The sequence below is a fragment of the Hemicordylus capensis genome, chromosome 4 (assembly GCF_027244095.1).
Source record: "Hemicordylus capensis ecotype Gifberg chromosome 4, rHemCap1.1.pri, whole genome shotgun sequence".
Classification (NCBI taxonomy): domain Eukaryota; kingdom Metazoa; phylum Chordata; class Lepidosauria; order Squamata; family Cordylidae; genus Hemicordylus; species Hemicordylus capensis.
In genome coordinates, this window is record NC_069660.1 from 139815893 (window position 1) to 139830228 (window position 14336).

At 40.0% G+C, this 14336-nt stretch overlaps 1 protein-coding gene across 7 annotated transcripts in view; it reads left to right on the forward strand.

Moving 5' to 3' along the window:
* Positions 1 to 14336, forward strand: part of DENND1B (DENN domain containing 1B) — a 292085-nt gene that overhangs the window by 207880 nt on the left and 69869 nt on the right. For all 7 annotated transcript variants that reach the window (XM_053245148.1, XM_053245149.1, XM_053245145.1 and 4 more), the window contains one exon: positions 1547 to 1648. In XM_053245148.1, the coding sequence (XP_053101123.1) occupies positions 1547 to 1648 (102 nt within the window). The remainder of the gene's footprint in view (positions 1 to 1546; positions 1649 to 14336) is intronic.

Sequence of the window (14336 nt, forward strand, 5' to 3'; positions counted from 1 at the left end):
CACCGTTCTGGGAATCAAAGCCATTTTGTGGCTCGTTTACTTGGGGGAAAATAATGGAAATAGTGGGGAGAAAGCTCAAAAGTGGACTATTTTTGACTGGTGGGGGGGCATTGCTGAATCACTGGAGGGCCCACAGAGCACTGTAGAGCACTTTATTTTGCCCTTTAAAATCGCCTTTTGGGGGGCATTTAAAACTAATTTTCGGGGCACCAGGAACCTAAACTCTCCAATCCCATTGCCCCAATAACCCAGTATTCGCAGTTTCCATATCCACAGTGATAGTGGAGAATGGAACCCCCATGAATACTGAGGTTTTCCTGTATTTTTAAACGTTGCTGGTGACTTTTTAGCTACTGCCTTCAAGAGTACTTTCCTGTGAGCTTGTTTTCATTGTTCTGCTTCTGTTTTTTATCATAGTGTAAGCTACCTATCCTTCCCATCACATTTCACCCCCTCCTTCTCAGTCTCTTCATCAGTGTACATACACACTCACTCACTCACAGACTAGGTAGTGTCTCATCCAGGCAGCTCCTCTCCAATTCCCTGCTCCTGAGCCAGGCAGAGAGAGACCAGTTTGAATGTTGGCATCCTGTACGGTCTCTCTCTGTCTCTCACTCGCTCACATGTCTCAGAAGCTGGTTCTGCTCTCCTTTTGGCTGCTGCTGCAGAAGTTCCTCCTCTCCTGCTTCCCCATTGGACAAGTCAGCTGGAAGAGGAGTAGGGAAGAAGGTGCTCTGAGCCGAGTCAACCACAAAACTTCCATTTACAATTATGCCGCTGTCCAGAACTCCAGGCTCAGCAGCAAACAAACAAAAGTCCCTACATCATGAAAATGGTTCCTTATCTGGGAAAATAGTCCTATTATGGCCACTTTATCACCACTTGTTGAAATAGAGCTGGGTGTCATTGGCATACTGACAATCTCTGGACACCTTTACTCAAAGGTTTCATAAAGCTATTAAACAGCACAGGGAACAAGATGGTGCCTAGTAACACCCTCCATACAGAAGGCCAGGGGGTAGAATCAGGTCTCCTAGCACCACCTTCTGGATCCTAAAGGAGTGACCAGAGCCACCTATAAACAAATACCACTGATGCCCATCCCTGCCAGGCAGCCCATAAGGATACTATAATTAATGGTCTCAAAAGCCGCTGAGAGATCCAGGAGTCACGCTTCCCTTGTCCATCTCAAATTATTCACCAGGGTGTCCAAGTCTTTTTCCATCTCAAACCTGACCAAAAGCCAGATTGAAACCAGTCTGGATAATTAGTCTCATCCAGGAAAGCATGAAGGGAATTGCCTACTAAGGTCTAGTGATCATCACTGTATCTTGTGATCTCGTGGCAGTGAAATCTATAAATTAACTATTAATTAGCATCTGGAAGATGCTCTGATTATTTTCAGAATGCAGCACAAGGTGCAGATTATGAAAATATTTATTGTCCTTCTTTGCCTAATCCCTTGTTAGGCATATAGCATTTTAACATATTAAATCAGGCAAATGGTGCATTAAATTACTTGTAACTCATTTGTTTCCTTGTATAGAGAGTGAAAAGTAAATCACTGGAGGATGTGGTGATGCTAAATGTTGACACAAACACTTTGGAAACTCCATTTCATGACCTGAGCAACCTGCCAAATGAAGTGGTAAGTCTGAGACGTTTCCCTGGATGGTTTTCATCCTTTTAAGCTCCTTAAATTACTAACATTTTTCCTGCTTTTGCTAGCTGAAATAAAAGGAATAACAACCCCAACCCCCCTGCTCGAAAACCACACCAGCTGTAGCCCTCATATTTAAGGGGTGTGTGTGTGTGCGCGCGTTTAACTGTTTGACAGTTGAGGACATGTTGAATGGAGCATCATACTTCTTATTGTGAAAAAAAGGATAATAATTATAAAGCTAGCTGCATTCATTAAGCGTAGCTGCTTTAAACGCAAGATTCTCTTCATCTCATCTTCTTAATCATTATATTACAAAGTAGGCATTTCTGTCTGCCTAGTGGCATATCTTGCAAAGAGAGAGAGAGAGAGAGGGGAGTTTTTGAAGGCAAAAAGAAGAAGGGGGCCAATTATCGGCTTCTGGTTCCCTGCCACCTGCCAGCACATCTCTTTTTAATTAATGATCTGATGACACTGGTCAATATAATAAGAAATGCTTGTACAGTTGGGGTCAGAAAATTCACACTTTGATCTCCCTCAACTTTCTGAAACATTTATTTGTTTTCTCTAAATTATTTCAGTTTTATTTTAATCTCTTCTATCCTGCTGAGGACTGCATGAATTGAAAACCCTACTCTGTTTGTCATTTGCTTTAGCAGAGCAAAGACTGCTTACTTATAATTCTATTTGTAAATTAAACTGCAAACCCAGTTTGTCATAAAAGACATTGGATCCTTTTGAAAATGACGAAAACTGTCTTTTGTCTGTAAAGGAAGATAAATTAAGTGCCAGTTCCTCCTGGACTTTGATCTTACAGAGATTTTTTTTCCCCTGCTGCATATAATGGAACATATTCCACATTTCATGTTAAATAGACACAAAAAAAATAGCATTTCACTTTACTTTGCTATTCTGCAATATGGTTCTGAGGGGTGGGGGGAAAGCGCCTTGCCTTGCCATATTTTGTGTGTTTTGAGTTCTAAACAAAATGCAGTAGAAGCTGCAGTTGCATATAGATGTTAATACATATTCAAGAACGAGAGTGCAATCATATTACACTGCACAAAAATGTTATTTGTATAGGCTTAAAATTATATATCACTTCAGTGTAATAAGACAGGAAAGCCTAATTTTTACTTTCAAGATAATTTAATGTGAGGATGCAACATATTTAGCAACATGTATTAAGATACCTTTGTATTGTACAGTTTTTGAAGTGATTAAACTCAACCAGATGCAGATTAAATATTTGAATTAAAGCATTCATTTATTTGCTATGGAGAAAAGGGAAACGAAAATGAGTGTTTCACAACTGAGTGTGGTGCTTAATTTATTTGTTGAATGTAGATATACTGTGTAAACTACCCTATCCAGAAAGTCTCCTTATCAGAATACACTTTATTATATTTTTCAAAAGTGTTATTCATTGGTCAGAATGTATATTTTGACCTTGAAGTAAGGGGAAATTGTCATTTTGCTGGCATTTAGACATATGCCATGTAAATCACCAACAATTAAATGCACTAATCAGACCCTAGAGCTACGATCAGGTAGTTTCAAAGCACATGCAGAGTGCTGAGTATAGAGGGATTCTCTCCCCCCCCCCCCATCCTGTCAGCAGGTGAATACTCTGTGTACACAGTGAGGGATTTCCCACTGCATAAGGTTTTATATTGTGCCCAAAGGCCACATTCCAACACTGTTTATGTACACTAACTGGGCAAATCTAGCCAGAGGGATTGTGTAAATTTATGCAAAATGATGGAGTAATTTGAACCTCTCTGCTACAGGAATAATAATGGTTTCTGAGATTGCAGCCTGTTACTGTAGATGGGTGTATAGTTGGTTTCAAAAATTGTGCAACTTCCCACATGAAGAAACAACATCTCTAAGGGTCTTTTCACTCATCTCTCAGGGCCTTTTCACACACCATGTGAAGAGGGCCCTAACTGTGGCTAATAGTAATAGTAACTAAGCACAATTCCAGCTTGGAGATCTAGAATATTTCTATTTTCTGTGTAAAAATACATTTACATAGGTGTTCTAAAATATCTGCATTTAGTGGGAGGTCTCTGGTTTTTTAATAGATAGACTGAAAAAAATAATGCCCTAATGCAAAGATTGCTGGATGCGCCAATAAACTCGTAGCTACTACACGAATAGCTTCACATGTTCATGTGCATTGGATTTATGTGCATGGAAATCCCTGGATTGGTGCAAAATGAGTGAAAACACACCTCACTGTTTTTTGATTAACAGCTGCAACTGTATGTAAGCTTCAGTAATATTAATTAGGGTTTCATGTGTTTGTATGTACTAAGTAGACAATGGGCCTTTTACAAAATGGCAACATTCCCTCTAAAATATGTAACAAAACTAGAAAATGCCTCATTTATGCTTTATAATTCGAACTCCCCCCCCTCCGCCCAACACAAATAGTTTTTGTTTCTTGCTGTTTGACTGTCCTGATCCTTTCATTCTGACTCTAGGATTAAAGCTTTTCTTGTGGAGCTAATTAGTTAATGAAAAACACATACAAACATAGGCAGGGAGTGGACAGCTGTATGCCCCTATACAGTTTTTAGTTTATAAACTGACAAAGGACATTTTGTCAGTTTATGAATTAAAAACTGTATGTATTCATGTGCTCCTATAAATGTTGTCAATATATCACAACAATATTCTGAGTAACCGTAAGTCTAAGACTGAAAAGTTTATATCAACTAACGTTAATATGTGCATACTGTAGTTATCTAATATATAGTAAATGTAAAAAAGCAAATTTACATTTTATATATATACCAGTAATGACTGATAGTGACTTTTTATGTTAAAACAGATAAAGTAGGAATGAAGTCCCTTAAACACATTAATGAAGCTTTGTATTTACTGTCACAGTCCAATAATGAATTCACATACACTAAAAAGCATCTCTGAAATATCTCATATTTTAAAAAATTAGAACTGCTTTTTGCTCTCTGAATTACTTTTGAGATGATCTTCTGTATACAACTAAATTTTATATCATTATATAATGTATATGGCTAGGGTAACAGCAATTTAACAGCCTATGTTCATAGTACTTTTAATATTGTAATGTCTCACTGATTGTGAATGGCTTTTCATTTTAAAGAAAACGTTATCAGTTGAAATCTGAAAAACATTACTGTTTGGCATTGTGTCTAATCAAGTGTTTAATAAATTACCTGAGACTTAACAGGCCTTTTTAAATCATTTGCCAAAGCATTTAAATTATACTTACAGGCTAGATGACTTTCTATGCATGTGAACTCTATTAGTTTGTCAGATTGACCAGTGGTCTTGACTGTTCAGAGGTCAGCGGTCACAGTTGTCCTGAATTACCCGTCCTTTTTTCATGTGGACCCTCTGCTGCGTTGTGTGCTGTAATCTTCTTAATGGCTTCATTCCAATATTCACACATAATATTTTAGATTTATTGACTGTTAGTAATACTACCATGCCAGTAGCAGTTCCGCTACTCCTAAGGTATTCAAAATTGGAAAAAATAAATCAGTGTAGGGCTTTTCAGGAATCCTTTGTTTCTCTTTCAGGAGGAAAAAGCCCTATTCCTGTCTTCTGCCAAGAATACTTGGTCTTTGTAGTTCATCATTTCACTATGGATTTGTCTCACACTTTAGAGATATAACTCCCCCTGAATAAGTAGCAGCTTCATTAGGTACAAGGGTTTATTTTTGATACAACAGTTTAGTAATTCAATTTTGGTTTTCTTGAATGTCACTTAGGCAAAGTTCAGTCATAGCACGAAACCGTAGCACAGGGGTTAGTGAACCCACAGTTTCAATTTCTAACTGTGAATCGTGCCGCAGATGTTCGTCAAACCACTGCCTGCAAACCTCCAGTTGCAGGAGAGGGGAGTCCCTCTCTGCTGCTGGGCTGCCAAGGCTGATCCCAGCAAGCTCCATGGTAAGACTGTGGGCAAAGCGTCAGCATGTCAGTGGAGCAGCCACATTTGGCCACAGTCTCGATGGGGGTGTGCCGAGCACGATCATGCATTTTCAGAGTGCTCCACTCACTTTCAGAATGGAAAGAGCACTTTGACCCCTTTAAATGCCATGCCAAAGCGCCCCCCCCAGCGCCCTGCACCCACACTCTTTAATCCAGTTTTTTGATTAAATATTTGTAAGTATTTAGCCTGTTTCAATGCAATGAATAGGAATTGCTCCCCCATTCACAACAGTAGAACAGTGCGTGTCCTTAATTGCTGTTAATTCTGTGAGAGGAGCAATTCCTATTCATTGTATTGAAACTGGCTTAAATCTTTTTAAAAAATTATATCTATACACACACACACACACACACACTCACTCACCCATGAACCCCATCAACATGGGGCTCCTGGGGAAGTTGTGGCCATACCTGCCTTGCCCCCAAACCCACTTTGGTGCCCCCCCAGGTGGGCAGTTGGGGCATCCTCAAATCCCCATTATTTCCTATGGGGAAAATGTTAAAATCTTCGGAAATTCATCAATAATCGCAGGAGTGTCCGATTGCTTTGGGGTTTGGTGGGTGGTAGACACCCATGGGTGCCTACCACTCACCCTGCTTTTGTGCCCCTAGGCATTATTCCCTGTCTTCTGCATAGGGAATAATGGGCCAGTTCAAGTCCCCATTATATACCCTATGTAAAACCTTTTAGTTGCCATGCAGTTCCTGTGGTAGTTGGCACCCATGGATACCTACTATCCACCCTGGTTTTGTGTCCCTAGCAGTCCACAATCCAACAGGCAGTGACCCCACTAAGAGGACACCAAGCTGCAAACCAAAAAACAAGCACAGAAACAGACCTGCCAGCCAGGCCAGCCCAGAACAACTGCAAAACCAAGGGAACCACCAAACCAAACATCAACTACTATAGCTGCTGCCACAAACAAACACCTAGCAAGACGCACACTACAGTGCAAGGCAGCAAAACCAACCTGGCACGCAAACTGCAAAGAGAGAGGGTGAGGCAAAAACAAACCACATTGAATGAGAAATTAAAATAACACACCTTGAGATTTTCTCTGCTCCTCTCTCTTCGTGTATGTAGTGTGCCTGAAAGGAAAATCCTCCTCAGACTGGCAGGTCCACACATCTTTGTTGGAGGCCACACAGGCCTCAGACATGTGTTGGCGCCAGACGACTGACTCATCATTAGCAGTGCATGCGTTGGTGTGTGCATGTGCTAGAACTGAACTGAAGAGGGAAAAGGAAAGGGGGGGGGCTATATATACATTGCACAAATACATTATTTACAAATATATACATACATTCTTCTATACAGTTGTAGTATTTACACACCAACTATCTACACAAACTAAAGCTTCCAAAACACTATCTACACGAAAGAAAGTTCTAGTTTCCACCACACACCTGGCACATAAAAACCACCACACATGCACACTGGGGATGTGCACAGAACCAGCTGGCCCAGTAAGGTTCGAGTCAATAAATCTCTAGGCGGTGTACAGAACTAAAACATAATATAAAATATAAAGCATTTAAAATTAATAAAAAGATGGAAATAATACTAGATAAAAACACATTAAAATTTAAAAATTTGGTTGCAATTAAAAGCCTGGGAAAATAGGTAGATCTTCAGGGTCCTCCTAAAAACAGATAAGGAGATGCTCTTATTTCAGCAGGGAGTGCATTCCAAAGCCCTGTGGCAGCCACAGAGTTGGCCCAGTCCTGAATTGGCACCAAACGAGTTGACAGCAAGCGTAACCGGACCTTTCCAGATGATCTTGATAGGCAACATGGTCCACAACAGAGAAGGCTCTCTCTTTAAGTATTATACTATTACTTAACTATTATTATTAAGTATTATTAGACACCAAAGAGTCTAAACACTTGATTCCTAGAACATAAACTGAATAGTACCCCACTGCCTTGCGAGTAGGAGAGGGGTTTAGTTGGCACATGGCAGCTGAGGGGTTTAGCTGGCACTGTCCAAAGACAGTCAAAATGAATAGAAGAAATGAAGGTGTGTAATGAATCCTCATAGGGATTCATTGAGGAAAAGTTATTATACACCAATCCAATCCAAGCCAATCTTATCTTTATTACAGTCATAGACCAGAGTACAAAAACACAAAAAAGAACAGACACAGAAAAACAGAAAACATAAGAACAAATATATGAAGATCAAACCTGAATGGATTTTACAAATTATATATCAGTACCTGGCCACTCTATTAATAACATTCTCATCAGGATTGGCTAATAAAAACTTCAGATAAAAATCAGCGGGATGCCCTATAAAATCAGTCAGCAAAGGGGAGATTAATCCTAACGGGCATCCCTATAAAAATCACAATATAAAATAGAATGCGCGCTGGTCTCCACTTGGCCTGAACCTCAGGGACATAGGCGGATGGGAAAAGGAGTGCCTTTAAATCTACCCTCCAAAACAGAGGAGGGAAGGACGTCCAAATGCGCTAAAGTCAATGAGCATCTAAATTTGGGAATGATAACAAGACGCAGATAGCTTGTGGGGTTAGAACTAATTGTTTGCTCACCCAAATGGACATTCTTGGGCAAAAGAGCAACTTCCTCCTGAAGATCTATAACTATAATATGTTGCTTGATTTCCTTCGTGGCCCGGTCATAACCCATTTTAAGGATTTCCTCTGTAGAGAACCCATAATGTGCTAATTTGCCACTGATCAGGGTGGACCACTTAAACCTGAACGAATCAGTTTTTATAAGAGAGGCCAGGACCGCACAAGAGAACACAAATTTTAACCCTATTATACACCAAATAATCCAAACACTTGAAAAGTAGTGACCACACATTTTGCTTCATAACTCCACTTCTACAAGGGCTAGAGTTTAGCTGTTTTTTAATATGAAAGCTGGGAATTTGGAGGAATTAATAGGAGGAATCGAAATCTTGAATTGATTCAGTTTGAATCTGGCACAATTCGATTTGGATCTGAATCTAGCCAATGGACCACAAGGGCGATTTGTTCTGTCTCCAGATTGTCCGAATCAGCTAGATTTGGGTACAAATCTATTTGTACCCAAATTGATTCACATATCTCTATGTGGATGTGAAAGACGATAACCAGAACTTTGAAAGGGACACAGAAGCTAATAGTCAACCAGGACAAATGCACCAGAATAAATGAATGTGTTCCTTGTGCCCAGCTCCTGACAGTAATCAGGCCATGAAATCTTTCTCCAGCTGATGCTTCTTAAGTGCCATCAAGAGCGAAAGTGCTCCTGTGGAGCACGTTCCAATAAACCAATCTGGAGGTTACCGGGGATGAGTGACTGGTTAGTTCCCAGTTAGTGAAAAGGGATTGCATGTGGTTTATAGCACAAAGATGATAAAAAGTTTCTGATTGCTACTGCTGCTACCTGGGACTCCAGGAATAGGGCAGGGTCCAGAAATATGCCTACACTGTAACCTGCTCCTTTATGATCCCATTGGGCAATCCAGCCTCCCCCCACATCATAAGGCCCACAGATTCTAATGATTTATGCTTGTCCAGACTTGACAACATTTGCTCAGATTAAGTATTATCGCATTAAATATTTGATGGTTAAAGATGCTTACTCCTTGAAAACAGGAATGCTATTCAAATAACCCGAGGAACTGTTGTCCCAGGGCCTGAAAGCTTGGCTACTCCTTTTTTAAAAGAACAAATTCTGGCTGCTTTACTATATACAATGTCATGTAAAACTATCAGCTTACTTAAACAACTGGAAGAATTCCTGGCATTTTTCATGTACAGAAGGCCCTCGTTAATTGCAGGGGTTCTGTTCTCACTTACAAGTGTGAATATGGAAACCGCGAATAATGAAACCTTAACTCTATTGGAATCTGGGGGTTAGGTTCCTGCACGAAAGAAAATTGCCAAAAAATCATGAAAAATGTGGGAGGGGAACAGAAATAAAAGTACAGCACAGTACCTTGCTCTCCAGCAATGTCCACCCCCCCCCCCAAAAAAACCCCGAACTGGCCAATTTTCAGCGGCTTGTTTTTTGTTTGTAAACATGAGTCAAAGGGGCCTCCTGAATTGTAACAATGACAGAAGGAAAAGTGGTCCTCCTTCTCTCATTATGGTTGTTAGAAGTGCTTGTCACTCTATGCCCCAGCTCCTCTCTGCCTGACCAAAACATCATTTCTCTTTTAGCCTTACACTTCTCTCAAAATATTTGTACATAAAGGTTGCGCATAGTTAGTTAGAATAAATTACTAGCTTCATTTAAGTGCATCTGTATAATAAAGTTAATCATGCTGAAATAAGAATAGAACATTTTAACACACTGAAATGGCACCCTTAAGCCACTACAGTGTCATATTTTATTTGCCAGCTACAGTTTGATTACATGAGAGCAAAGTGAGACTGTAGGACTCATTTGTGCTATAGCATAGCCCTTGGCCAACATCTTATTGAAGCCTTAATTCTGTGGTAGCTTCTCATCCTCCTCCCCCCAAACCTCCCCTTTCTTTTCCAACTCCTTTTCATTTTCCACGCCTGCTAATTTATTAGTCTCCCTTTAATATGAAAATGTCTCATCTTATGTTTAATATTATGCTAATGTGTTTGGTTTTTTTAATGATAATAATCTGTTGCTCTTCCTTTTGCTTTCAAGGAGAAGAATGGGGTGAAGCAAAATTAGAGCCTTTTAGTACACAAAAATAAAGGGGGGGGGGATTCAATGATAAGCCAGGAAAGGTTCATGTCAGAGAAACCTGTGGCTCTCACTCAGACGAACAAACACAAACAAAGTCTGTCTCTCCCTTCCTTCCTTCCTTCCTTCCTTCCTGCCTACACAGTTCATGAAATTGTAGCAATGAAAGTGAAAGAATACATGTACAAGTATATGTACTGAAACAGGTTGTTCCTAACAAAATTGCATATTGCACTGTTCCAAATTACTGAAAGAAAAGAAACAAGTATATTCTCAGGGAATTTATATCTCTATTTTTACTGTGACAAAGATGAATATTTATATTTTTATTCTGCACTGCAGCCAAAATTGGCTATCAAAATGGCTTGCGCTGCAAACAGTAAATAAAATATAATAAAAATATAATTTAAAATAAAACCTAAAATAAAGAACAACTCGTAGCAGAAGGCAAGAGATGAAACACATAGCCAAATTCAAATTAAATGCCTTCAGTAGCGCCAGTTTAGATGATTAAAGTCTTCTAAAAGGAATGTCTTGATCTCCTTTCTTTTTAAAAGCTTGAAGTGAGCTGAACAGACAAACCTTTCTCAGGAGGGAGTTCCATAGGGAAACACAGGAAAAGATTAAAAGAGAAGGCTCTGGTAACCATTTGCTGAGCTTCAGATGGCAGAGGAACATACAAAAATGACTTTTCAGGTGACTCCAAAGCACATCAGGATAGGGATGGATGGAGCCTCTCCTATCAGGTATCTAGTGCTCGGACCATTCTGGACTTTTAAAGGTCAGAACCGGCACTTAGAATTGATCCTGGAACTCAGTTGGAAACCAGAGTAGTTCCTTAAAATGAGCCGGCTGCAGTATTGTGCAAACTGAAGTAGTTACTTAATGGGCAGATTTCTTTAAAGGGTGGCTGCTGCCACTCTCCACTCCTACCTGCCGTGTTGCCTCTAGGTTGCATTCCAACCAAATGAAGCAGGGGCATTTACTTTTTAATTTCTGGATGGGAGCATGGTACCAAACCTGGCAAGTCGGAGACTTATTAGCCTGAAATCGCATGCAATGTACTAGAGGTGTGCACAAATTGGATTTTGCTATTTGTTTTGAGCTCAAAATGAATCGCAAAATCCTTGCATCAATCGTCAAAACAGCAGCTGTTTTGACAAATCACCTCGAAGATTTGAGTGATTTGGCCTTATGGAATAATATAAAACTCTAAGCACCCCATTGTTCCCCATGGGTAGGTATTAGGGACAACCAAAGTGGACTGGGTGGTAAGGCATTATGAGTGCTACCTACCACCTAACCCACAAAAGACAAATTGGCAAGTAGGTGATTTTAAATAAATTTTTAACCTTTCTCCAAAACGCCCATAGGATCCTATGGGGATTTGGGGTGAAAGGTTAAAAAAAATAATAATAATCTGTCTTTCCTTGATAATATCCCTCCTCTTCAAGAGATACTGTAAGGGCTGTCTGCCTCCCAGGCCCTTAAATACTTTTTGAAACTCCTTCCTTTGGCCTCCCACTCCCTGCACCTCCCCACAGCCAATGGGGGCACAGTTGCCCATGCCAACATTTGATTTGAATGATAGCAAGTCAAGCACGGAGATATCAAGCCTGTCGGAAGCCAATCAAAAACCAATCAGCAACTTGAAAAAACGGGACTTAAAATGGTTCTCGAATCATTTGAATTGATTCAATCTTGAATCAGGATAGTTTTGATTCAGTTTCAAGCTCAAAATGAATCTCAGTGAATCTAAAAATGAATCGATTCGGTTTCTTCTTGCTCTTAATGTGGGGAAAGGAGGAGGACTACAAAAACTACAAGTGCAGCTGATACCACTTTAGAAGTGTTAGTTGGACATGCATCTGATTAGTCTGAGGGAATAGTTTCTTAGATTTAAACTAATTTTATAAATCTAGATGCATACCCCCAGTATTGATTAGGCATTAATTTAACTATAGTTATGGCATGGGGCAGGAATGCAGATAAACTGATGCTGCTGTTTTCAGTTAAATATTTTGTTTGTGAATCCCAGCTGAGTTCACTGGGATTTACTCACCATAAGCACATACGATTGCAGCCAGAATTACTTTTATTTTTAAAGTATAGAAGCTGTAATTGCCTTGAAAGAAATATAGAATTTGCCAAATATTTTCAGAAAATTCCACAGGCTCTCATTTATTTAAATAGAATTGCAGTTATCAGTGGCGGAAGAAGCCAGCTGGCGGCCCGTCTTCTTCCTGCAATGCCTCCCACCACCACACCCCCTGTGGCGCTGGCTGGTATTTGCTCCCCAGGGCAAATACCAGCCAGCGCCGCATTCACAACATGTCCAGGAACGCTCTCCCTGCCTTTAAAGGCAAGGAGAGCAGCTCCCGGCCAGCGCAGCTTTGTATTTGCTCTCAAACTGGCTGCGCAGCACTGTTTGAAAGCAAAACCACACCCCCTGCGTCAGATGCAGGGTGTGTGGCTGGGGCACCAGGCGCAGCTCCTGATTGGCGGCAACCCGGATTCTTTGAACCCATTCGCTCAATGGTGCCTCTGCCCCTGGCAGTTATTCTTGTACCTTGCTTTTCCAAATATGTGGAGTGTATGTGTAGTGCACTTAATTTTTTTAAACTTTCCACATAATAGGCTTTAAATCACAGTCAATAAAATTAAAAGAATTTAATTTTTAGCCTTGAACTCTGTAACTTTTAAAAACTCTGACCCCCCCCCTTTTTTTTTTTAAAGCTTAAGTGAACATTGGCTCTCTATGGACTAAATGAATCAGACTCAAAACTTTTATCGGGATCTATGGAGCTTGGATATAAATTGAAAAGATCACAGCTATAGGGTGAAGACCTGTACTGTAAAGGCCTCTCTGCATAGATTATGAACATCATAACTCAATATTTTTCTCTCAAAACTATAGTTATAATTGGACCCAATGGGGGTCTCTTCTCTTTGATCAGCAGTAACTGTGACTTTACACTAGAAAATGTCACTACTGTGAAGGTTTATCACCTGTAGAGCTGGTCTTTTCTCTGATGCCACGTTCAGCACTCATTAGCATTATTCAGAGTTTAGTTGTTAATTAGATTGACGCTTCAGTTATAATCACCAGCAAAAAGAATAGGCATGGCTGCTTCCATGAAGAAACAAAAGGATATTCATTCTTGCATAGTTTTTTTTAAGATTGACATCTGTTTTACTGATGGACTTGTATATTCAAAGATGAGTAAATACAATAAGACCTTTCATCAACTGCATAGAAAAATTTTCACAACTGTGCACTTGGTGCACAATCTGAAAAATAGTTAATGCAGTTTTAATGCTAATACAGTTCATTTATGAAAGAATGACTGAATGTTACGGACCTTTGGATTATACATATGCTAAATGTTGCCTAGGCAATTTCTGCCTGTAGCATTCTTCCATATTTTTTTATTCTACTTTCCATTAGGCTTATGAGATCACCCAGCATTCCATGCATGTATCCGTCCGTGTATCTGTCCTTGGGTGTGTGTTGCCCCCATCCTCCAGCAACTTCACAATGCCTGGACCAATATGAACCAAATCGGAAACAGTAGTAGGGATACTACTGTACTAGGGACACCTATGGTGTAGTTTGTGTAGTAGGTAGTAGTAGGGACACCTATGGTGTAGTTTGTGTTGATGTCATCCACCCCAATTCAAGATGGCAGACATGTAAATTTTTGAGGCACAAGTGCGATAACTTGTGAACCACCTAACCTATTTGAACCAAATTGGGTACAGTTGTAGTGAGTGATACACAGGGACACCTGAATTGTGTGGTTTGTGATGATGCCATCCATCCCAATTCAAGATGATGGACACGTGGATGTTTGAGGTGCAAGTAGGAACTGATTTGGACCAAATTTTGCACAGTTGTAGGGACACACAGACACATCAAATTCATAGTTTGTGATGATGTTATCCACCCCAATTCAAGATGGCGGATGCATGAACATTTGAGGTGCAAGTGGGCTAACTTGTGAACTGC